Source organism: Ammodytes marinus (genome assembly GCF_949987685.1).
Source record: "Ammodytes marinus genome assembly, chromosome: 4".
Lineage (NCBI taxonomy): Eukaryota > Metazoa > Chordata > Actinopteri > Uranoscopiformes > Ammodytidae > Ammodytes > Ammodytes marinus.
In genome coordinates this window covers 30755753-30779090 of record NC_137233.1, presented here as the reverse complement: position 1 = coordinate 30779090, position 23338 = coordinate 30755753, and the positions used below count along the sequence as shown (strand labels likewise).

At 41.0% G+C, this 23338-nt stretch overlaps 1 protein-coding gene across 3 annotated transcripts in view; it reads left to right on the top strand.

The window, feature by feature from the left end:
* Nucleotides 1–784: 784 nt before the first annotated feature.
* scn8ab (sodium channel, voltage gated, type VIII, alpha subunit b) overlaps nucleotides 785–23338 on the top strand; it is a gene marked incomplete at its 5' end in the record, with an annotated part of 44151 nt that continues 21597 nt past the window's right edge. For 2 of the 3 annotated variants that reach the window (XM_080026295.1, XM_080026294.1), the window contains 11 exons: nucleotides 785–1066; nucleotides 12009–12139; nucleotides 12367–12447; nucleotides 12549–12677; nucleotides 13911–14002; nucleotides 17665–17886; nucleotides 18088–18151; nucleotides 18381–18522; nucleotides 19824–20030; nucleotides 20118–20399; nucleotides 22720–23046. In XM_080026295.1, coding sequence (XP_079882421.1) covers nucleotides 785–1066; nucleotides 12009–12139; nucleotides 12367–12447; nucleotides 12549–12677; nucleotides 13911–14002; nucleotides 17665–17886; nucleotides 18088–18151; nucleotides 18381–18522; nucleotides 19824–20030; nucleotides 20118–20399; nucleotides 22720–23046 — 1959 coding nt within the window. Of the gene's footprint in view, nucleotides 1067–12008; nucleotides 12140–12366; nucleotides 12448–12548; nucleotides 12678–13910; nucleotides 14003–17664; nucleotides 17887–18087; nucleotides 18152–18380; nucleotides 18523–19823; nucleotides 20031–20117; nucleotides 20400–22719; nucleotides 23078–23338 lie in introns of all 3 variants that reach the window. The other variant, XM_080026293.1, reaches the window with a different exon arrangement.

Genomic DNA, 23338 nt, shown 5'->3' with positions numbered 1-23338 from the left:
CCTGGACGTCTGCTCTCAGTGCTATACCAACACATTCACCTCACATTATCCATATCAACACTATTCAAATGGAAGGATAACTATAACTGCTGCTTTCGGGCCATGGTGAGACACAATGGAAATGTTCTTGACACAATGTCTTAGACACAATATTGCAAGATTCCATTGTGATGGATAGAGTCAGACAGATGAGTTCCTGGTGGGATGAAGGGCCCATCGTTTGTGAGCATGAACACAAGAAGAGAAGACTTGACTGGCCTCGTTGCTGTCGGGGGTCACAGAACTGAGCAAAAGGGAATTCAGAGCTGTCTACTGTATGTGCTGTGTACCTGAGTTTAGCTCCAGGGATACAGGATCAGTGCTTTAGTCATAGAGGTTGATGGAGAGAGCAGCAATTGTGCCCACTGGCCCATGTTCCAAATGTTTGCACTTTTTCAGCTTTATTTTGCTTTGTTTGCGTTCTCTGACAGAAATTGCATCCAGGAGGCTTAGAACAGCAAAGCTTAAGATGGAGGCAGTGCATTGTAATCCAACTGGTTTAATATATAAATATGCCATTTAGATAATAACAACCCTGTTGTCTAATCAGTGTTGTTAATGTAATGACACTGTATATATATAAAAAAGAATACACAAGGACATCTTTCCTCTTCACTCAGTGCTTTATTGCTTATACTCTTCCTCACTTTCTCACCCTGTGTCCCTCTCTCTCTCTCTTTCCTCTCAGAGCTGGATGTCTGGGATGGAAAACAAATAAAGGAGGGAATAGCTGCAGGATGAAAAGATGGCCGCGCCCTTAATGGCACCCCCAGGACCTGACAGCTTCAAGTTATTCACCCCGGAGTCGCTCAGTAACATCGAGAAGCGCATCGCCGAAGAGGCAAACAAGAAGCCACCCAAGCCCCGGTCGGACAGTAGTCACCGTGACACGTCTGACGAGAATGAGGTCAAGCCCAACAGTGACTTGGAGGCCGGGAGGGGCCTGCCGTTCATCTACGGCGATGTTCCTCCCGGGTATTTTGCCACACCGCTGGAAGATTTGGACCCGTACTATTTGAACAAGAAAGTGAGTTGTCTGTCGCGCAGGCCAAATGCGCTTCCATAGTTTGTTTCCCCCCAAACTTATATGTATATTAATGAGAACTCTGAAAGTCTTTTAATCTTTACAGGTGTACTATTAAGCTGTTGTGTGTGCTGCATCTTCAAATGAATGACATCTTTACCCTTTTCTTATGTAAAAATTGGCAGCAGCATTGTATTTTTTTACCACGTAATACACTAACATAGTTAACATGTAAATCACTGTTATAAATGATTCAGGTTTAATATGAATTCTGTCAAAGTAGAAGTTATTGTATTCACTACAGAGATAAGGGAGAGCATAAACGAGCAACATCGACCTAGAGGAGTGTTAGAGCTTTTGATTGTAAGTGTGTGCTCCAGGGGTTTTTGGGTTGATATTAAGTACACATACGATCCATGCATGACCGACTGAGGCAGAGGGACGTAGTTGCTCTGCTCCTGCAACACTGCAGGATTGCTGGGGAATGCAGTTTATTTGGGCATTGGTTTTTTTCTCATAAAGCTTTCTGCAGGGTTTGATTCATTATCAATGTAAAGTTGATCTTACTGCTGTAGGGGATGACACATTCGCCTTTATGTTAAAGCGACAAAAAGACACACACTGTCCGGCACATTGCCTGAGAGTAGTAACACAGTGTATTCCATCAGAGCAGTAGAGTAAAATTGTAGCTGTGTAATTGTCTTTGTATGGGCCTACCGATGTGTTCGCTTAGTATCTGACTAGCCTAGCTGCGTTTTGGAGCGGGTCTTGCTAAACTGGAACTCTGAGTCTGATTTCCCCGGTTTCCCAACATGCACTTTTGTTATCATATTTTTTTCTGTGTTGCTGCACTGTTGCTAGTGCTATTGTGATCTGCATGGTGTTCTGTAGTGTTTCAACTGTTGTTCACATTCCCTCATTGTTGCACCAATTGAGAAAAGTGACACCTTTAACTTAACTGACTGTCATTGTCTGCAGTATGTTTGAGGTAACCCACTATACTGTACAGTTACCTACATGAGTTTAGGTGATATCTACAGGACTAGAGATAGACAGATTAATCAGTTCAGTTACAGCTTTAAAGGGGTTTTCCTTTTAACTGAGAACCGTACCGTACTGCTATGAGGAACTTTTAAACATTTCTGAAACAGTCTCATTTTCCCTCTGATGTTCATACATGACATGTGACAGCAAATGAGACCATCAGTGCAAAGAATGCTATTTTATACAGTCTTTCTTTATGCCTTTGTCATGGGTACGCTTAGTAAAAACACTACCGCTTTTGTCCAAAGGGGGTGCACAAGTTAAAACAAAAGTTTCTCGGGGCACCTCTAAGTTAATTTAAGAAAAAATATTCTTATTTGTTGTTATTATTAAATTGTTGTATTTTATCAAATGCAAATAAATAAATAAATAAATAAATAAATAAATAAATAAATAAATAAATAAATAAATAAATAAATAAATAAATAAATAAATAAATAAATAATAATAATAATAATAATAATAATAATAATAATAATAATAATAATAATAATAATAACATGATAGGCAGTATATATCAGCTATCAGCTTACCTGTTCCCTAAATATCGGTATCAGCATCGGTCGTTGAAAACCAATATTGGTCGACCACTATACAGGACACAGCAAGCAGGACTAAACCACATGTGCAGCTTCTGATGACACAGCAATAGTGTGTGACAGCTTTAAGCCCAAGCTAAACCTTACAGCTGAGCTAATAATGTAGCAACAGACAAAGTGATGTTTTCCTCCCCAGATGTCACACACCCTTAGCTACTTTTATCTTTGCAAAAAAAATGTTTTTAAATTGGTTAATGTAAGACACTACTGTCTACCAGGCATTTTAGTCTTCCATCCCCAACCACTCAGTTGTGCACTTCCTGTATTTGAATGAAGGCAGAAGATGGCAGGAGAGGACAGGGAAGGGAGACAGGGGCAGGAGTGAGCTGTAATACTTTCAGCTGTGTAGAGGTGTGGACTGGCCAGCCTCCTGTGTGGTGGTGGCGGCGGTGATAATGGGAAAAAAATAGCCGTGGCCCTGTACAGCAGCAAGAAGCCCAGTCAGCAGCACTGGCAATCTCAGCCAGCAGCACTCCCTCTCATAAGGGTGGATGAAACTCTCAAGTGTATGTGGCTTTTGTGATCTATTGATCCACAACCCTATAGTTCAGCGTTGTCCACAGGAAGAGATGCCTTCTTGTTTTATTCTTATTCCTCACCACGTTGCTTATTGGGCAATGCATTCTTCTGCAACTCACCTTTCTTTTATCTGTGGCGTCACACTTTAAGGCAACTGATGGAAGTTGTTTATCATGGCCGCCACTCACACGCCTCTGTTAACTGCAGCAGGATACCCGTCCCTTTGTTCTCAGCCATATGTGTGACAGTGTATGCAGAGGCTACATTGAGAAAATACATACACATACTTTATGTTTTTGAATAGTTCATGCATAACAGATTGGTGTTTAAGCTCTATGTACACATCTTTAACCTCCACATGACTAAACAAAGTCATTTGGAGGTTTACTCTTTACCAGTAAACAATGGTAAAGAGTTACCAAGGTCCCAACACGTAGTGAAAACATGTACAGTAACTGTACACACACATACACAGCACTTCCTGTAGTTTATATAAGAAACAATGCTATTATTAAGTAGACATGAAAGCCGTGTAAAGGTTAAGCTTCCAGACTGTCTGCATGTGCCTCTCTTCCTCGTTTAGGGTTTGATGGTGCTGCATGTTCTCTTGTAAAGGAGGCCATTTGTTTTCTTTTGCTTCTGTGATGAATATTTTTAATGTACACAAATAATCTCAGATTAGTATTCAAAGCATCTGTTGGATCATGGGTTAATAACTGAAGTAACTCATTTGTAGTTTAGGTAAAACTATAATTGTCAGATTTCAAATTAGAAATATTCATATGCCTTAGCTTTCCAGAATTCCAAAATATCAAGTTGTAATTGTAACGGTCAAGCACACCATTTCCAAATGGTTTTGTGTCAGAGTTGAAAAACTGGTTTGATATTGGTTACTTGCTATAGGTAGGTACACTAAGATACAGTATGTTGTGTCAACAAGAGTATACAATGAGTGTAATCCATTAGAAGTACATAAATAGGCTTCACTGGCATTTGACAGCGTACCTTATTATTATTCACTAATTGTTAATACGTACTGTACATCCAAGATCTGTGAAGGTAGTTGCAATACACGCATGGACCAGATTTGTATAATCCAATTACAGCCGGAGTCCTTCATTTTCTGGTTTCTGAGCTGGTGTGGTTATGGCTGTGGTACTTCGCTTAATGTCATGTTTGTATATGGGATTTCAAAGGGGGAAGGAAGGGTTACTTGTTTTTTTGGACTGCTAGCTAAAATAGCTTATCCAACAATGAAGCCACTGCTAATCCCATATGTGTTTCTGTTTGTTTATCAATCTTGATTCCGATTCTTCATTCTGCTTTGTCAAGACCCGCTTAGTTCATCATGCCCCGTCCAAGTGTTGTGTCATGACGTTCAATAAAGGCCAGGACACACCAGTCCGACTACCCGAAAACACACACACGCTCAGACCTCCTCTCCCCCCCCCTCTCCCTCCACCACACCACCATTCATATCAATCAACTTCCTATTACACAAATGCATGTGTCCTTTATCCCACCTGAGGAAGTGCCTCTTAGTGTATTTATGCTTATCATGAATACACGGCTCCCCCTGCTGTATTCTGTCCTCACCTTTCCACGCTGCTCGTCTCCTCTACTCGACCGACAAGTCATGCTATCAGCTCAGCGTTGCACTGTGTGTCAATGGGTGTATCTTAGTGTGTGTTACCGTCAGCTGCAGGAAACCTGATCACAGCACTCATGCATCCGAGGGAAGAAGAAGAAGAGAGGGGGCAGTGGTGGTGAGGACGAGAAATGCAGAGTTGCAGTTCTTGTATTCCCCTGTGATGGGGAGCGGACTGGCCTGGGCTTTTCAGATGTCTGATGCGATTAGGCAATGTAAAAAGCTGCTGTGTGGTCATACAGACGAGCCGGAAGGGGATGGATGGATGGATGGAGGGCATGCTAGGGGTTTTCATCTGGCACCTTGCACGTGCACACATCAGTGTTTTGTGCGTAGAGGGGCTGATTTTTTTTTTCTCTGAAAAGTGGAAATGCAGCTAAGATGATTCGGCTTGATTTGGCTGCTCTACAGTTTTAGAAGCTTTTTTGGAGCTTCATTCTCTTCCTGAATGGTGAATTTTGTTAACCGTTTTATATGTAAGCCCCGTTGTTTCTGTTCAGGCACCTTCAGGGCAGCTGCTACAAGTGAGCACACAAGGGGGAGCTCATGGCTAAAGCAGCTATCGCCATCTGAATCTCAACACATAGCACAAACCATTACATTATGTTCCTATACCACCATTTTTTTTGTGTTTGTGTGTGTGTGTCTGTGTCTTACAGTCCATTACTCTCCTTTTTCCCCTCTCTGTTTCGCTGCCTCCTCTCCGGCGTTCTTTTTCTTCTTCAAGGTGTAGTAAATTAGAGCGAGGGCTAGGCTTTAGTGCTCTGTCTGAGTCCTCAGTCTCTGATGACACAGCATCCTCCTGCACTGGGCTGAGTGAGGAAGGGATGGGGATGGGGGTGCGGAGGGCGTATGAGTGTGCTCCCACTGCCAGCCAGGTTTTTATATAAAGAAAGAGGGTGGGGTAAGCAGTGGAAAAGTGGGATTTTTGCAGCCCAGAGTACAGGTGAAGAAGTGGGATGACGCATGTTTTTTTTTTGGCACAGTGTAACATGCTGGGGAATTAGTTTGCACTCATACCTACCTATTCAAGCATGACTTAACTGGCCGACTCTCCCTGTCATGAGCTCAACAAAAAAAAAGTGCACGAGATAAGGTTCAGGCAATGGTGCTGGTATATTGAATTCAATTCATTTTGAGATCTGGGGTGTTTTTCTTTTACAAAAGCATCAAGTTTCATGTTGAACAATGGAGTCAGCGATTCTGAAAAATCTGGTGTTAATACACAGCCTGGCCTCTGTAAATGGGCATGTTGCTAGCTACAGTTTACATACCATTTGTTGACATACTTGTTTACAGAGTCTAGGCTGTGTATTAACACAGAACAGACAGCAGGCGGATAGTGAGGAGACATTCACTCATTTGGAGCGAAATTGAAAACAAGCATTCTCCAGAATCGCGCACTCCACCTTTAAATCAAGATGTACTCAATACAAGACAGGTTCTTATTACAGAATGGACTAGAACAATTCAGTGTACGGTGTATGGCTGTCATGTTTAGGATCCCTAAAGACCTTCATTTGAGAATAAATCTACTTATATTTGCAATCAAAAGAATCATAGGATTGTCTATTAAATATGACAAACTAGTGATCGAGGCCCTGTTCCTGAGCCCCTGAGTGTCTGCTTTAGTTCAACCAAACGTCAAAAACCGTAAGGTATTGGGTGAGCAAAAATAGAAAACATAGAAAACAAGCAAAGCCTCAAACGAGAAGTTGGAAACAGTAATTATGACTGATTGATCAAGAAAAAAGTTGGTGGTCACACGTTGAATTGATTGATTCATTCATTTTTACGTTTTTATGTTTATGGCCAGCTTCGTAAAGTCCAAACTCTGACATCAGTTTAGTGAAGTAAAAGGCAGTTCTGTGTGAATGAGACAAGAACAACATCCCCTGCTCATGATTTAAACTCTATTGTTTCCCAGCTTCGATATCACTCAGCACTCACTCTTTTCTCTGCCCTCCCTCCCTCACTCACTCTACGCCTCATTCTCACTTTCTCGTTGCATGCCTAACCTAGTCCTCCTCCTCCTCCTCCTCCTCCCTCCGTCTACCCATCCATCTCAGGTTTGGCTCTCTCTCCTCTGCAGCTCTCTGGATTTCTATTCTGCATCACTCCCCCTCCAACGCCTCATCTCTCTCTCTCTCTGTCTCTCTCTCTCTCTCTCTGTCTCTAGGTCTCTCTCTCTCTATCTCTCTCTCTCTCTCTCTCTCTCTGTCTCTAGGTCTCTCTCTCTGTCTCTGTCTCTAGGTCTGTCTCTCTCTCTCTTGCTATTCGGCTTTTTGCTGCTGTCCCATACCCCTGCAAGCCCCTCTCCGTATCCTTCCGCCACTTTTCCTCTTCCTCTTCCTCTCTCTCTCTCTCTGTCTCTCTTTCTCACTCTCACTCTCACTCTCACTCTCACTCTCACTCTCACTCTCACTCTCACTCTCACTCTCACTCTCACTCTCACTCTCACTCTCACTCTCACTCTCACTCTAACACACACACACACACACACACACACACACACACACACACACACACACACACACACACACACACACACACACACACACACACACACACACACACACACACACACACACACACACACACACACACACACACACTGTCCTTGCAGCTGCATTCTGCCCCCTGATTCTTGCATATGTGCTTCTTTTTTTTTCCTTCAATGGTCTATGGAGAATAAGGAACATTTCAGCAGCTTTGCAGCAAATAAGTCTTCCTTGCAGTAAAGCTTGTTCTGCTGAGTCGTGTATCAATGCACGTGTTTGTGTTTGTGTGTGTGTGTGTGTGTGTGTGTGTGTGTGTGTGTGTGTGTGTTTGTAAGGATGCATTAAGCGTTGTAGATCAGTGTTATAGGGATCCTAATGCACTGAGTGTGAAGGACGTGAACATACAGTGTTTTGAACTAGAGCATAATCACTCTATGTTAATCCATGTGAATAGAGGTCGTTTCCCATAAGCTTGCCAATACAAGTATACCAGTATATGGTTGATTCCATTTGAATATGTTGAGGAAAGCAAAACCTTCAGTTACATAACAATGACTATCAGCTCCTTCCAATTCCCTGTCTGTCAACCTACATTAATGAAATTGTCTGGGAAATTAATTAAACTGGCGAATTAGCTGACTTTAAGAAGTGACACAAGGGAAGTTTAGCCCTTTGATTATTGCCTTCTCTTGATTCAACTTCTTCTTATTTATTGATCTAAAACGTGTTGTGGAAATAGCCTCTGACAAAGAAGCTGTTCTCTGAGAATTTCTTTTTACATTTTGTATTTAATGCTCCAGATGGTAGCCTGGCACCGCCCGCCTACATACTTCCGCTCAATTTTCATTTCCCTTCAGTTGTGAGTCTGGGTCTGCGGTATATTCTAAAGGTGCGAACACACTAGGCATTTTACACGCGTAAGATTTACGTGCGTAACGCAGCTAAAATGTTGCTTGATCATTTTGTGTCAAAAATGGTTATAAGCGCGTATACGTGCCTAGTCTCCCTCCCGATATTGTATTTCCCTTATCAACCATGGCTGATCAGACCCGACCCGACCCGACACAACAGCGTGCATGTCCGCACAAAAACAACAACAACACGGCCAACAACTGTGCCAAAAGACAAACTGAACAGCACAAATAGCCTAGCATTAAAACAGCATTGCATATTCACGGCAGCTACATAATAAACACAGTTAGCATCGGTGCACGGCGGCACAACATAAAGGCAAGTAGCCAAAATTACCCTACCTGGCTGTGACAGGGGGCCGTGGCTGGCGTAGATCAACACCGGTGCTTCGCTCTACTTGTTGTGAAAGTCCCGCGGACATAGCCGTCATGTTTGGGTTCATAATATGAGGCGCTAGCCGCCCGCACACAACAGGGTGAGTTAACTAATGCTATACGGCGCTAACTTTGTTTATCGGCTAAAGCAAAGCCGCACATATTCACTGAATTAACCAGGAAGTCCATTCTCCTGGTTTACTTTCCCCACGTCTTCTAACCCCGAGCAGCTTCATACAGCACCGGCCGCCCGCAATACATTTTTCTCCTCGGTGTCTCTCATCAGCCTCTGTGTACAGTACACTGTTCTCCGACCCTGCCAATGTATGTGACGTCGGGTCAAGCTCAACGCTGATTGGCCAACGCGGCTAATCGTCTCGCGTAGGAGCAACAAAAGTTAAATTTTTTGAACTCCTCGCGTAGCTGCGTAATATATACGCGCGTAATATATACGCACGTAATATATACGCGCGTAAAAATGTTGCTTTAGCGCGAGTGAAAATGTTGCTTTAGCGCGAGTGACGCATTTACGCGCCATGTACGCGCGTAAACCAATGGTTCCCTATGGAAAAACGGCCGATTTCATACGCGTCTGTACGTGTGTAAAGTGCCTAGTGTGTTCGCACCTTTAGGTTTTCTCTGGCCAGATTTGTGGCGGTACAATCAGCGAACAGAGGGAGTGGCTAAAAGCCGATGCGTAACATAACGTCACAACCAAACATTATGTGATTAGTTGGCAGATCCAGAGTGGCACTGGGCAGATCCAATAGTTTTAAACTTCAACAGACACCCGCCTTCAAGTGAGTTAACATTTGTCAATGGAGCGATTCCAGACCTTCTTGAAGTATGTTGGTCTGGTAGGACCAGGCTACCTAGATGGTTGACCAGTTATGGATTGAGCGTATAGCAGTTGATCCATAGAGGAAATTGCCTGACATTTGCCTCCTTTTGTCGTATTTAGGCCTGGTTGCCAAGTTTGCGTCAACAGCATATTCCCCCGTCTCCAAATCGACACAGGTCATCGAGCAGCTGAAGCAACTGTGCAGCCATTATGAACGTGTGATATTCACAGGCTTGTGAAAATTCTAAATTTCCATATGCTGTAAACTTGAGGATGACCTATATTGGAAACGCAGACTGAGTAAGGACAGAGCGGACATGATTTCTTTACATTTTTTAAAAGGCCTCTATTAATCCATTAAATATATGGTCCGTGTTGATTTAACATATGGACACATAGAAATGCATGCTGGGTATCTCTCAACTGTTAATGAGATTCTGCTCATTTGGCTTGGTCAGCAGAACACTTCAGTTGACCTCTGGGAGGAAGATTTACCCTTTGAACGTGATCCTGTCTTTTTACCTGTTTGTGCGGTTGTTGATTAAGTGTGGATGATTATTTTTCTGGAAAAGACAGTGAGAGGATATTTTGAGTAGTGGAGATGCTCTTAAGGCAAACAGGAACAGGCGGAGGGAGGGAGAGAGAGAGAGAGAGAGAGAGAGAGAGAGAGAGAGAGAGAGAGAGAGAGAGGAGTCTTCTGATGCAGAGAATACATTTTGTCTTTCCCCAGCCTGCAGACGCTATTTTTAATTTAATTAGATTTCAGGACACCACTCGTCTCAGGACACTTCTAGTCGCCTCCCTGTTTCTTTCTAGTGTTTCCCATGGTGTGAACTATGCATACTAAAGACCAAAAGGCCTCTACATCTTCACTTTCCTAGTTGGTTACCACATGTGAATGCAATCCAGTAATTAGTATACCTGAATGGAGAGAGCAAAAGCAGTACATAGTTGGCTTTATACCCTTCTCTGCTTAAAAACAGTATTTTGACAACATACCATAGTTGTACATTTATGTGCCATTTTAAAATCTCTGAAATCTTTTCAAATCTTTTTCCAGTTTTCAGAAGCTAGACACTGCAGTCATACTGTATCAACAAACTACATCAATTGTTAATCACTTCATGTTGAATCTTATCTTTAATTTAAAGTCATATAAAATGTGTATTATTTCTGATACAAAAGGATGTCTGTATCGAAATTGAATCAAAATCGCAATGTGGACTATTGCAATTCTTAAAACACAGGGGGCACAATATTCATTTAAGGAGGAATGTGTGCATCATTATCATTTTAATTAAAATATTGTGGTGCTGCAGAGTTGTCCTGGCCTACGCATCATATTCTACAGATTTTTAGAAAACGTCCAAAATCATATTGCAATTGCAATATATGTCCAATTAGATATTTTTTTTCATAATCATGCAGCGCTACTTCATTGTTATTCAGTGCTTGGTACACACAGGACATGCTTTGTTTTCTGTAAATACTGGCAGGCAGCATCGTCAGTGGTGTCATAAATACACTTGTGGTGATGTGATAATGAAGGAGCAGTGAAAGCATTCATAACTCACAGATTCTCAACCAAACCACAGATTAGTAAAGTGTCAGTGAACCAGCTCTAAGCTGAAATGTCCTCAGCTATATAAAAAAAAAATGGAAATATTGTTTAAGTTTTTCAAGGGAATGCTCATACTTCATACTCCAACTCCAAATATGGGCACAGACATCCACCAACTGCACGCAGGTACGCACAAACAAACAAACAAACATACAAAGCAACAGAAGCACACAGTACTGCCTCACCCCACTGCCCAGCCCCACTTGGCCCAGTGCTGTTTATGGGTGGGGAGTGGTTGCTGAGAGCCTAGAGTCAGCAAATTTGCCCCTGATCGATGACAGCATTTGCGGTTCTCTTCCAGTAAGAGCTTTAAACTTGGGGGGAAGAGAGCCATTTGGCCACGGGCAGGGAAGAGCTTCGCATGCACCTGTCTGCTGCCTCTGTCACGGCCAATGGCTTGCCAAGACTGAGGCTCCGTCTGATGCAACCGGGACATAGGTGTTAACTGTTAAGTCCTGGTGCTCTGATGGCTGGCCACAGACAGGATGATGTCAGCGGATGTTCTTACTATACTTTTTATTTTCTTGTGTAGGGCCATTACAGCCTGAAGCACTTTGCCCCGTTGCTAATAAGGGTGATTTAGAAATAGGCAAATTGACAATGCAGTGAGCACAATAGATTTCAGTGTCACCTGTATTGTGAGAGTCAGCCCTGTATTTGTACAGTAGAAAACCAATGCAGTGGAGGCTCATGAGTCATAGGTGAGCTAAGCTGCAGTCATCTCTTCCTTTAAAAATACATAAATAAAACACGCAAAAGGTTTGCAGATCATGTGCTTAATAGTATGTGCCAGTTCTGAAAATGTCCTAACTTTTTCTCTCCCTCTCTCTCTCTCTCTCTCTCTCTCTCTCTCTCTCTCTCTCTCTCTCTCTTTCTCTCTCCACAGACATTTATAGTCATAAACAGAGGGAAAACAATCTTCCGCTTCAGTGCCACGTCCTCCTTGTACATCATACCCCCTTTTAATTTATTTAGGCGAATAGCTATTAAGATCTTGATACACTCATATCCTTTCAAATGATTCTTTTTCAATGCTTTACAGTGAATAGACACAGATGGTTCGGCATTTGTGTTTGTTTTTTCTGCCTTTTGTAACAGATGGTCAGTAAAGCTAATGCACTGTTAGCGCTAATATTTTAAAGTTGAAAGATTTTCTGTTATTGATGTGTATTATAAATGCCTGAGTTGTTATGGGTAGCACTGTTCAAAAAGTTCCTTAACTCCCGTCCTCTCACGTTATTCAGCATGATCATCATGTGTACGATTTTGACCAACTGTATATTCATGACCTTTAGTGACCCCCCAGAGTGGTCCAAACAAGTAGAGTAAGTACACACTTATACTTCTTCTCAGTAATTACATCCTTGTTTGATGTATTTGTCACTGTTTTACTCTTGTCTCTCTATTCCCCCCTCCCCCCCCAAAGGTATACCTTCACGGGTATCTATACGTTTGAGTCGCTCACAAAAATTGTTGCTCGAGGCTTCGCTATAGATGGGTTCACCTTTCTCAGAGACCCATGGAACTGGCTGGATTTCATGGTCATCTCCATGGCGTAAGTATTTTTGAAGATAGAAGCCATGATAAATGAACGTCATTTAAAAAATCTTCATACAGCAACTACTGTACGATCATACACAAAAGGGGGAAACAGAGTACCGCAATCAAATACCGCTATCAAATTCCAGAATCCAAAATGTGGATTTCAACATGGCTCATACCAATATCACAAAATTCTAGCGCATCAATAGAATAAAGTTGTGAGAAGAAGACATTTATTTTCGATGCCACGCTATAGCTACAAGATAACAGTCTGTAAAACCTCAAGGGCAACCAACACAGCTGCAACTAATCACATTGATAACAATTCCATTCAGGTGTGGCAGCAGATAGTTGGTACCAGCTCATGAGATGTAATAGTGGAACGGAATCATTTTAACTAAGGTGCAGAAATGATACATGTTTGCCATTAGAAAGTTTAGCACGAGTTACAATTTATTGATTCATTTTAATATCCCATCATTGATAACTTTCTGCTGTATCGGTTGTCTGCAGAAGTTGTTTTAAAAATATATATATATATATGGGCCATTTTATATGTGTAATGATAGACCGTTTTTTGTCTATCATTACATATCATTTTGACAAAATAAGCAATTTTAGCCAAAGAAATCTAAAAACCCGAAAAACACATTTTTAAGACATTAACCCAATGCAAAAAATAGAAATATCTATATAATATGGCATCTTTCTGCCCAAGCTGTACCCGAAGGTTTTTTTTGTCAGCATCAGGCAACACCTAGTAGTTAATGATAAACTCATTACCCACTAATGTTTAGATAGATTTACAGTAGATCAGCCACCACAGTTTGCAAAGCTGCAGTTAACCAAACATGTCACACACATTTACTCAAAGTGTATTTCAGAGCCAGCCATGGATTTGTTTCCATACTGCTGTATGCAGACATGTTAAGACTGGACTGAGTTGCGGTGTGATTGAAAAGTAGTAGGCGTATGTTCTTTCCCAACATGTCCTGTTTGGTTATTAAGGCTTTTGGAAAAAGTTAAATACATGTTTTAATCCCAAAAGTGTCGAGAATTGAAATAAATATTGCAAAAAAATAAATTAAAAAAGATTCTAAGGACAATTGCCTACAGCATCTTCAATCCACATGAATCCATCATAACACCTCGATAATTGTTCATTCAAATATTATGTAACAATCTTATTCTTTCTTTCCTCTGTTTGGGATGGCTGCTGAGTAACTGTATCTGATCCACCTTGCAGGTATATAACAGAGTTTGTAAACCTAGGCAATGTGTCAGCTCTGCGTACGTTCAGGGTTCTGAGGGCTTTGAAAACAATTTCAGTTATCCCAGGTAAGACGGTCTAGGTGTTTTGTGTTTGCGGGGTGGGCGAGTCACGGGGTTGATGTTAGGTGTGGTTTTTGTTTGGGTCCCTCTCCTGTGTCCTCTTCCTCCTTCGCTTCTCTTCCCACTGGTCGGACAGACGCTCTCTCTCTCACCGTGGTGTCCCCTCCTGGTCTTCGATGGTGGTGCTGGTGTCGTGCTCTTGCGCGTACTTTGCGTGCGTGCGTGCGTGTGTGTGTGTGTGTTGTTGTTATCGTGTGTGTTGTGTGTCATGGGGTTCTGTTCTGTGTGTCATCCTACCTTATTACAGATATGTAACAGAGTTTGTGGACCTTGGGAATGTCTCGGCGCTGAGAACGTTCAGGGTTCTCCGAGCCCTCAAAACTATTTCTGTCATTCCAGGTGAGACTCCCATTTAAACACTAAGGCTGAGCTTACTTTATCTATTACCTGTCTTTATTTTGATTACTTTGATCTTTTTTTTTATGACAATGTTTCAGAACTTTTTGCATTTTCTTTGTTTTCTATGACAATCAAAAATGGTAGCAATACATTTTTGATAGGCTTAGCAGTCTACTGGCGGTCTTGTGGGCTCACGTGTCCCATATGGGTAGCTGGGCTTATGCGGCACATTAGCAAATGCTAACAGCTGTCTGTGAGAACATTTCTACCCCAAGTGAAATTGAAATAAATGTCCCAAAAGATGTGATATTTCAGGGTATAGGGTTTAGATATGATGACTTTAAGGATGTTAGAGTGGTTAGAAAACAAACGGATAAAGGGAAAAACATGATCATCACCCCTTGGCATATTTAATGAATTATTAATTTAATTCTTTATTTTAAAAAGGGACAGTGTACATTATTTAACATTCATAAAAAAATTTAAATGCTAAAAGTTAGCTTAAAGGCTAGTTTTCATGGGCAGTCCCGTCACCTGTCATTAATGGGCATCCTAAAGCCACACATGGTTGGTGTTCAGTTTTATTTCATTCGTTGATCTAAATTCTCACAATTTATGACGCTGCCTTCTTGTTACTAAAGGATATTTAACTCCCTGAGACTGCCAAGCCTAATTTGACAACACATTGACGCTGCATGAAGCTTTGAGACACATGCTTTTACAAGTTTGGCTTTTAAGGGGCTTTTCTTTTGGATTATGTTATCTTTAAGTTATCAGATTCAGGATTCAGAGTTTTTGATTTCTTTTTTTCTTCTTTTGAAGATCTTTGTCCATCCTGGGAGTGAAAGGGAAATATAAATATTTAGAAAATGATCACGAAGATCATTAAGAATATTTTTTTTCTAGGGAACACAGGTTTATACATCTGCTTATACATGATATTGACTTGTATGCAAACAGAACAAAGTATTTGTATTTCAACACATATATACACACGCGCACACACACACACACACACACACACACACACACACACACACACACACACACACACACACACACACACACACACACACACACACACACACACACACACACACACACACACACACAGTCCAAAAAGCTATGCATCAAGCATGTAGCTCTCAGTTGTGCTCCAGGGCTCGCCCAGCACGCCAAAAGGGGAAGTAAGGTCTGCCTGGGATGGGAACGGTTCTTCAGTTAAGGCAAGGTCACCATCACGGCTTACGGACAGGTGATGCTGACACAGAGTCAATTCCTTCAGCCTTGGCGTTTAAATGACCTGCATGCCACCTCTCATTGCCCCCCCCTCCCCTCCTCCCCCAACTTCCTAACTCTTCCTCGCCTGTCCTTTCTTTCTCCTCTCCACTTCCTGCTTCCTTGACTGAGCCTGGTTATGTGCGCTGTACACTGTTTGCAGTCTGTGGTGTTGCTGTGTTCAGCTGATTTGTTGTATGCAGTTTAATGATTGACTGCAGTCAGGAATGTTCCCAATAGATGGACACAGAAGAACTAATAGTCTGTTCTTCCTCGGTGGAATAAAGACTTCAGACAATTAAGCTTTTTACAACACAGTTCTAACTGTTGACTTACATTGGGTGTAGTTAATGTAAATGTATATGGAAATGAAAATGTGTCCTTCTGATGGAAACGTTCCAAACAGCTGCAGTGTTGGTTGTGTTGTTTTATATTTATATGTAAAAAAAAGGAAAAACTAAATGTGACCACTGAACAGTGTGTTGGTATTACACAGTAGAGAGCCATGTTTTTTTTTTAATTCAAATTGATGGTATAATAAATATCTGTTTTTGATAACCACAGGGTATCTGCACTGAACAAATCAATCCCACGTAGGGTTTTAATGTTAGCGAGACTGTAAAAGTACAGACATAGCATGATCATCTGCTTAGGTTATAACATGGTGCCATTACAGTTTGAATACATTTTTGATGTGTTTTTTCAGTTCATTGAATTCAACAATATTTCTTACTTTTCTCATAGACTTTTGGTGTAGAGTAGTTTTCACACAATACAATGCAAAAGCTGCTTGGAGTTAAGGCATACAGTTTTAATGTGTTTTATCTTTGCTCCTAACAGTCAAAAACTGCCTGGCTACCCCAACTACATTAAACAAGAGAACAAAAATAAAAAAAACAAATATAGCTACAAACATTTCTTAAGGGAAAGAAAACTACTATCAACTGTTGCAACTTTGTAAGGAAATTACATTTTTATTTATGACCCGCATTCAGTCATTCCAGTGGTATCTAAACATCCCTTTTTATTCGTTATACCATGAGATGCATATTTGCACCATGTTCTGTTGGTGCCCCACAAATCCTACCAATGGATAATACAAGAAGAGCTGCCAGCAATAATACAGCAGAAGACACATATTGGCCTCAAATCTTTTCTCTAAACCAAAGTTTATCAGGCACACTGGGCTCTAAGTGTTCTTCTCTGAACTCTGCTTAAAGCTATATTGTTGTCAGTGCTGTACAGTAGCATAATAGCTGTACGTGGCAGTTCAAAAACGTATGACATGTGCACATGCTTTGTAGCCCTTCGATTATTTTAACTTTCAACGTGCTGAAGAACCATTATGGTAAAGAAGAAACTCGAAACTAACTCATGTAATACTATTAATTTATTATATGCATATATTCGTGATAACCCACTATCCTTTTACATCAAATCAGAGCCCCATTTTCCAATTGCGATAATTTACAAATTCTTATATATATATATGCCAAAATAAGAGGTCAAGTGCCAAATATACCCACAACAGACGAGCATCTATCTGAATAACTTCTTCAAAAGAGAACAGCCTGAAACAACGTTTTCCACCAATCTGGAATGACAGGAACAACCGCAAGCACTCTCAATACACAGGTTTACAATGCACAAGAAACACTTAGAGCCAGTGTCTGGTGTTGACGCCTGGCAGTGGTATGTAAGATTAGACATGTATGTTACCTAACTTAACTTATTTCATGTGTGACTTCAGTCAGCTCTGAAACTGCAGCCATAAAACCAAACTCATTGTGAGCACTATAATGCAAAATGTTGCAATTCCTTTCCTTATTGTTTTATGTGTGTGTGCCTGTGTGTGCATTTGAATTTGTACGTGCGTGTGTGTGTGTGTGTGTGTGTGTGTGTGTGTGTGTGTGTGTGTGTGTGTGTGTACATTTGTATATGTGCTTTTGCGCACATTTTGGACGTGTGTTTTATCATTTATTAATTGGCAGGCCTGAAGACCATTGTGGGTGCTCTGATCCAGTCTGTGAAGAAGCTTTCGGATGTGATGATCCTGACCGTCTTCTGTCTCAGCGTCTTCGCTCTGATCGGACTGCAGCTCTTCATGGGGAACCTGCGGAACAAGTGTGTCATCTGGCCCATTAACATGACCGAGCAATATCTCTCCAACGGTACCAGGGGCTTTGACTGGGGAGAATACATCATGAATGACAGTGAGTGATTACCCTTGACACTTGATTATAGTTGCGCATGTTCATATGCAATTGGAACATGATAAAAGTTGTCTGCTTCTTGGTCATTTTATCTCTTTATATTGTGTCGTTTTAAAACACTCTTTTCTTTACTGGTGTAAGATTGACAGTTTCTTTCGTGCAACTGACATTTCACCATTTGCTTTTTTTTTTGTCTTATAGCTAATTTCTACTTCCTACCTAATCAGCTAGATGGTCTACTCTGTGGTAATAGTTCTGACTCTGGGTAAGTTGCTACCTCACACTCAAAACGCACACGCCTCCATTTTTATGCTATAATGTTTTCAGGTGTCTCTTACCCCTGCGTTCAAAATCACATACTCTTTCTTTTTTCTATTCTACATCTATCTGACCATAAAAAAAATCTAGTTAGCACTCTAAACAATCGAAAAACATGGTGTATCTTCGGCTACCATTTTTTCATACATTTTTGTGTTCTTATGTGTTCCTTTAAGACGATGTCCAGAGGGCTTTACATGTATGAAAGCAGGAAGGAACCCCAACTATGGTTACACCAGCTTTGACAGCTTCGGATGGGCTTTCCTCACCCTCTTTCGCCTCATGACTCAAGACTTCTGGGAAAATCTCTACATGCTGGTAAAGCCTTAAGTAGCTCTGTATCTTCTCCTTTAGTCTCAAATTGACACATACAGTATACGTTGCCTAAATCATATTTACTCTACTGTACTTTTACTCTACATCTACTCTATTCTATATCTACTCAACTCTACATCTTCTTTTCATTAGCCTAATAGCATAATTGCCTAAGTCATATTTTAAGGGTTATAGAGTAGGGTAAAGTAGATGTAGAGTAGAGTAGATGTGGAATAGAGTAGATGTAGAGTAAAAGTAGAGTAGAGTAAATATGATTTAGGCAATTATGCTATGAGGGTAACGATATGTCAAAAGGAAGCAAAAAGCAGGACTGTATAGTTTGTCACTGTTTGACCTTTGGATCAAGTCTTTGATGTTTCTTACTCCCTTCATAGAGACAAATGTAAGAGCCTCTCTAGTCCTATCCAAATAAGTAAAACACGCCCTAAGCAGTACTAATGGTTTTACCCCTTCTTCATAAAAATATATTTACATTATTATCCCATACTTGAATGAATCAGCAAAAGGGCTTCTCAGCAGCTTTGGCCCCTCAGTTCATTTGACCTATGAATAAAACAGAAGGAAGGGCAGCTGATCAGAAACAAGAGGACTCTAGTAGCTAGGACTCGGTGAAAAGGGTTAGGTTAATCTAGAATTTCCATGCAGGGAGAATTTTTTTTCTAAATTCTGTAAATATGTTGTTCGCATTCCTACTGAAAAAAAGTGAATTCATTTGTGTTAAAATTAACTTTAAAACAATCATTTTCTCTTCCAAAAGGGGTTGTTTAAGAGATCACTGAAGCAGTATGAAACCTCTGCCTTATGTTGTCCTCTAGTCACTTTTCTATTGCTCTTAGGGAAACACATTCATATACAGTACAACATATTTGACACATGCACAGACATCTGTAGTGATAAAGTTGCATTACCATGACACTGCACTGGCATTTCTTTAACTGCACCACTGCAGCGGTGATATATTCACTTCATTTGGGCAAATAGGCCAGTCACTGTTTCAGTGCGTGGGGGGTGTGTGTGTGGGTAAGGCTTCCTTCCTGTCTCAATGTTTTCCTGGAGAAAGACATGAACGATATAAGACCAAGAACAGCCTGATAAAACACACATATAGTACATGAATGTACTGCATTAAAAAAAATCACATATCACTATTGTTTTTGTAGGTTGAATTCCATTTGTATTTGATCAAAAGGCCAATATCTCTGTTTAGAAATGTCATTTCCATGTTAAGTTAACCCTACAAATGAGTAGTTCTCATTGCTTTGTGCTCTGTGTGTATCTGTCAGACTCTGCGGGCTGCGGGGAAGACCTACATGATCTTCTTTGTGCTGGTCATCTTCGTGGGCTCCTTCTACCTGGTGAATCTCATCCTGGCTGTGGTGGCCATGGCTTATGAGGAGCAGAACCAGGCCACCATCGAGGAGGCGGAGAAGAAGGAGGAAGAATTCAAGGCCATGCTGGAGCAGCTCAAGAGGCAGCAGGAGGAGACACAGGTTGGGTCTCACTCTCTCTTAAGCGCATCACACCTTTACCCATTTTATTCATACTTTATAGTCATCATGTGTCTTGTTTTCTTTCAGGCTGCTGCCATGGCGACGTCTGCAGGCACGGTGTCGGAGGCTGCGTTAGAGGAGGAAGGAGGGGGGCAGTTGTCCCGTAGCTCGTCCGAGGTCTCCAAACTGAGCTCCAAGAGCGCCAAGGAGCGGCGAAATCGCAAGAAGAAATCGCGTCAGAAAGAGCAGGAGAAAGAGAAAGGAGACAGTGAGAAAGTCGTTAAGTCTGAGTCGGACGACGGCAGCAAGAAAAGCACCATTCGTTTCCCGGGAAGCCGACTGGGGAGGAAAACATCCATCATGAACCAGGTAGAATGATCAAGAGAACAATACAGTAAATGCTGCAGGACTTACAGTGTGCGAAAACATTTACTGTTGACTACTGAATACTTTATTAGTGACATTCCATTAATGGTTGGATCAGGGTTCTTCAACAACATACAACCTCCTCCATGTAAAACCATCTGAGGTAGATCGGACCTCAGCTTGTGTCCTTGTTAGTCTCTAGTCTCTTGAGCTACAGCCATCTTGAGCCTTTCTACTGCTTCTGGCTGCTCTTTTCTTTCTCCGTCAGTCTGTACGAACGTCTGTCAATACGTCCGGGCCATTCTTGTGAGCGCAATATCTCAAGAAGTTTTGAGGGATTTTCTTCAAACGTTGTAAAAATGTAACCCTTTCACGCATAGTGGTCACTACAGTGGACAGCTATTCAAATGCTGTTTTCTTGAATATGCATGGGTGTAGATCGCCTAGTTGCATATCAGCCACTACAGTGGACTCTTGTGTGTCATCCAATGCATTGCCAACCAGTGGCCAACCATTGTAAGAGCAGCCACAATTAGTCAAAACCAAGATGGCCGACAGGGAGCAGAAAAGTTGAGTAGCTCAGGAATATCCTGTAAATACTTCAAAAATAGCAGACTCTGGCAGGTAAAAAAAATATGGCAACAACAAGTAACATCTTAGGAGTCATATAGTTGTTAACATTTCCAATTATTGATTTTACATTGGGAGGAAATTATGTTTAATCACCTGTCCACTAAATTGGACATCATGCATCACCGACTTCAATATATACTATGACTGCAGATGTGTTGTGCTTGAAAAAGCTTACTTTGCTGCAACTTTTTGGTTTTAAATCAATTGATTTATGTTATTAGAATGCAACTTGAAGTATTTGTGTAAACATTTTTTTTTTCCAGATTATTCCATTATGTGTAAAACAGTTGGTGTCACTATGATGCCAATTTTCATATAAAAATAGCTTTGATGAAGTGATGTACAAGTCAGTAGGCTGTACTACTGAATTACACCTGAAAAAGAGAAATTGGAGAACCAAGGAAAAAGTTGTTTGTTATTTTCATAGAAAATTTTGATTGAAAAAATTATTCCACGCTTTTTCATTAGATTGAAGTATTGGAATATGTTAATATATGTGAACAGGCATTGAAAATATATATTATTTTATAGTTTTCAGATAATATATAATTTTTTTCACTGTTTTGTTAAATAAATAAGGTCAAAATTGAGAAGTCAAAACGCATGGAGTCCACCCGAGTGGACATGTGTAAAACTCTCTGAAAAATGTGTGTTTTAAAAAAATTAAGTTATATTCTTTCTTTTCATGCCTAAAGAAGTATAAAATCACTTGAGAAAAAAATCTAAGGATATCATAATTCATGCATGAAAGGGTTAATTTATACTACTACTACTACTACTACTACTAATAATAATAATAATAATAATAATAATAATAATAATAATAATAATAAGAATAAGAATAAGAATAAGAATAAGAATAAGAATAAGAATAAGAATAAGAATAAAATTGGTTGAATTTATATAGAGCTTTTTTGGAGGTCACTCAAAGACGCTTAAAGGATGAATTTATTAGATTTTGGTCTAAGGTCAAGGTCACTATGACCTCATGCCTAAGCCGAGTGTCTCAAGAACGCTTTGAGGGAATTTTGTATAATTTGGCACAAACTCACACTTTGATCAGTGGATAAACTGGTTACATTTTGGAGGTCAAAGGTCAAGGTGACCTGACGTATTGTGAACACAATATCTCAAGAACGCCTTGAGGGGTTTTCTTAAGTTTGCACAAATGTCGCCTCTGACATGTTGACTGGTAAGATTTTGGAGGTCAAAGGTCTAATGTTACCACACGTGACCTTGTACCATATTGCAGCTTCTTAGGATCTTTACCTTCTTTAAAGCATTGTCTACCACCAATGTGCTTTCATTGCAATTGTTTGCCTCGCGTTGGCATTTAACCACCAGGCGTATTTCTATTTTTTCTTTTGCCACACAGACAAATGATGTGATAACCAGTTCTCATTTTGAGTTTTCTGTATAAATAAATAGTATATGCTTTTTAGCAAAACTCAACACTACTGTAATATAACTTATGATAGAACGACAAAAAATGGCTATGTTCCCTGTCAAAACATCCCCAAAGCATTCATCGGGCTCTATCTGTTCTTTAATTTATGAGTTAACAATAGCATAGACATACATGACAAATAAAAGCTAATTATATTATCAACTTAAAATGTGTATGCAAACTTTAACAAACTGCTTCTTGAAAAAGATCTCCTCAACTGTCCCTCCTCTGCTCCTATCTCAGTCACTACTCAGCATCCCAGGCTCGCCCTTCATGTCACGCCACAACAGCCGGAGCAGCATCTTCAGCTTCAAAGGCCGCTCCAAGGACATGGGCTCCGAGAACGAGTTCGCCGACGACGAGCACAGCACGGTGGAGGAGAGCGAGGAGCGCCGAGGCTCCCTGTTTATCCCGTACCGCCGCAACAGCTACAGTGGCTTCAGTCAAGGCTCGTCACGCATCCACCCACTGGCAGCCCAACAGTCTGGAGGCAAGAGGAACAGCACAGTGGACTGCAATGGCGTGGTGTCGCTCATCGGCCCTGGGACCGGCAGACGACTTCTGCCTGAGGTGAAAATAGATAAGGCAGCCACTGATGACAGTGTAAGGACGTCCATGGGACACCAATACAGTATAGGCATGATGATGGTGGCCCCCGGTCTCCGCAGCTTCTCCTTCACAACCTCTTCCCCCTTGGCTCTTGTTCCTCTTTCCCCCTAAACTTAGCATCTCCCCTTTGCCTCTCCTGAATATTTATATTGTCATCTTACAATGTAACTTACACACACACACACACACACACACACACTCTTATCTAATGCCGTTTTTCTACTGCTCCTTTTGAACAGCTCTAGAAGGCGTA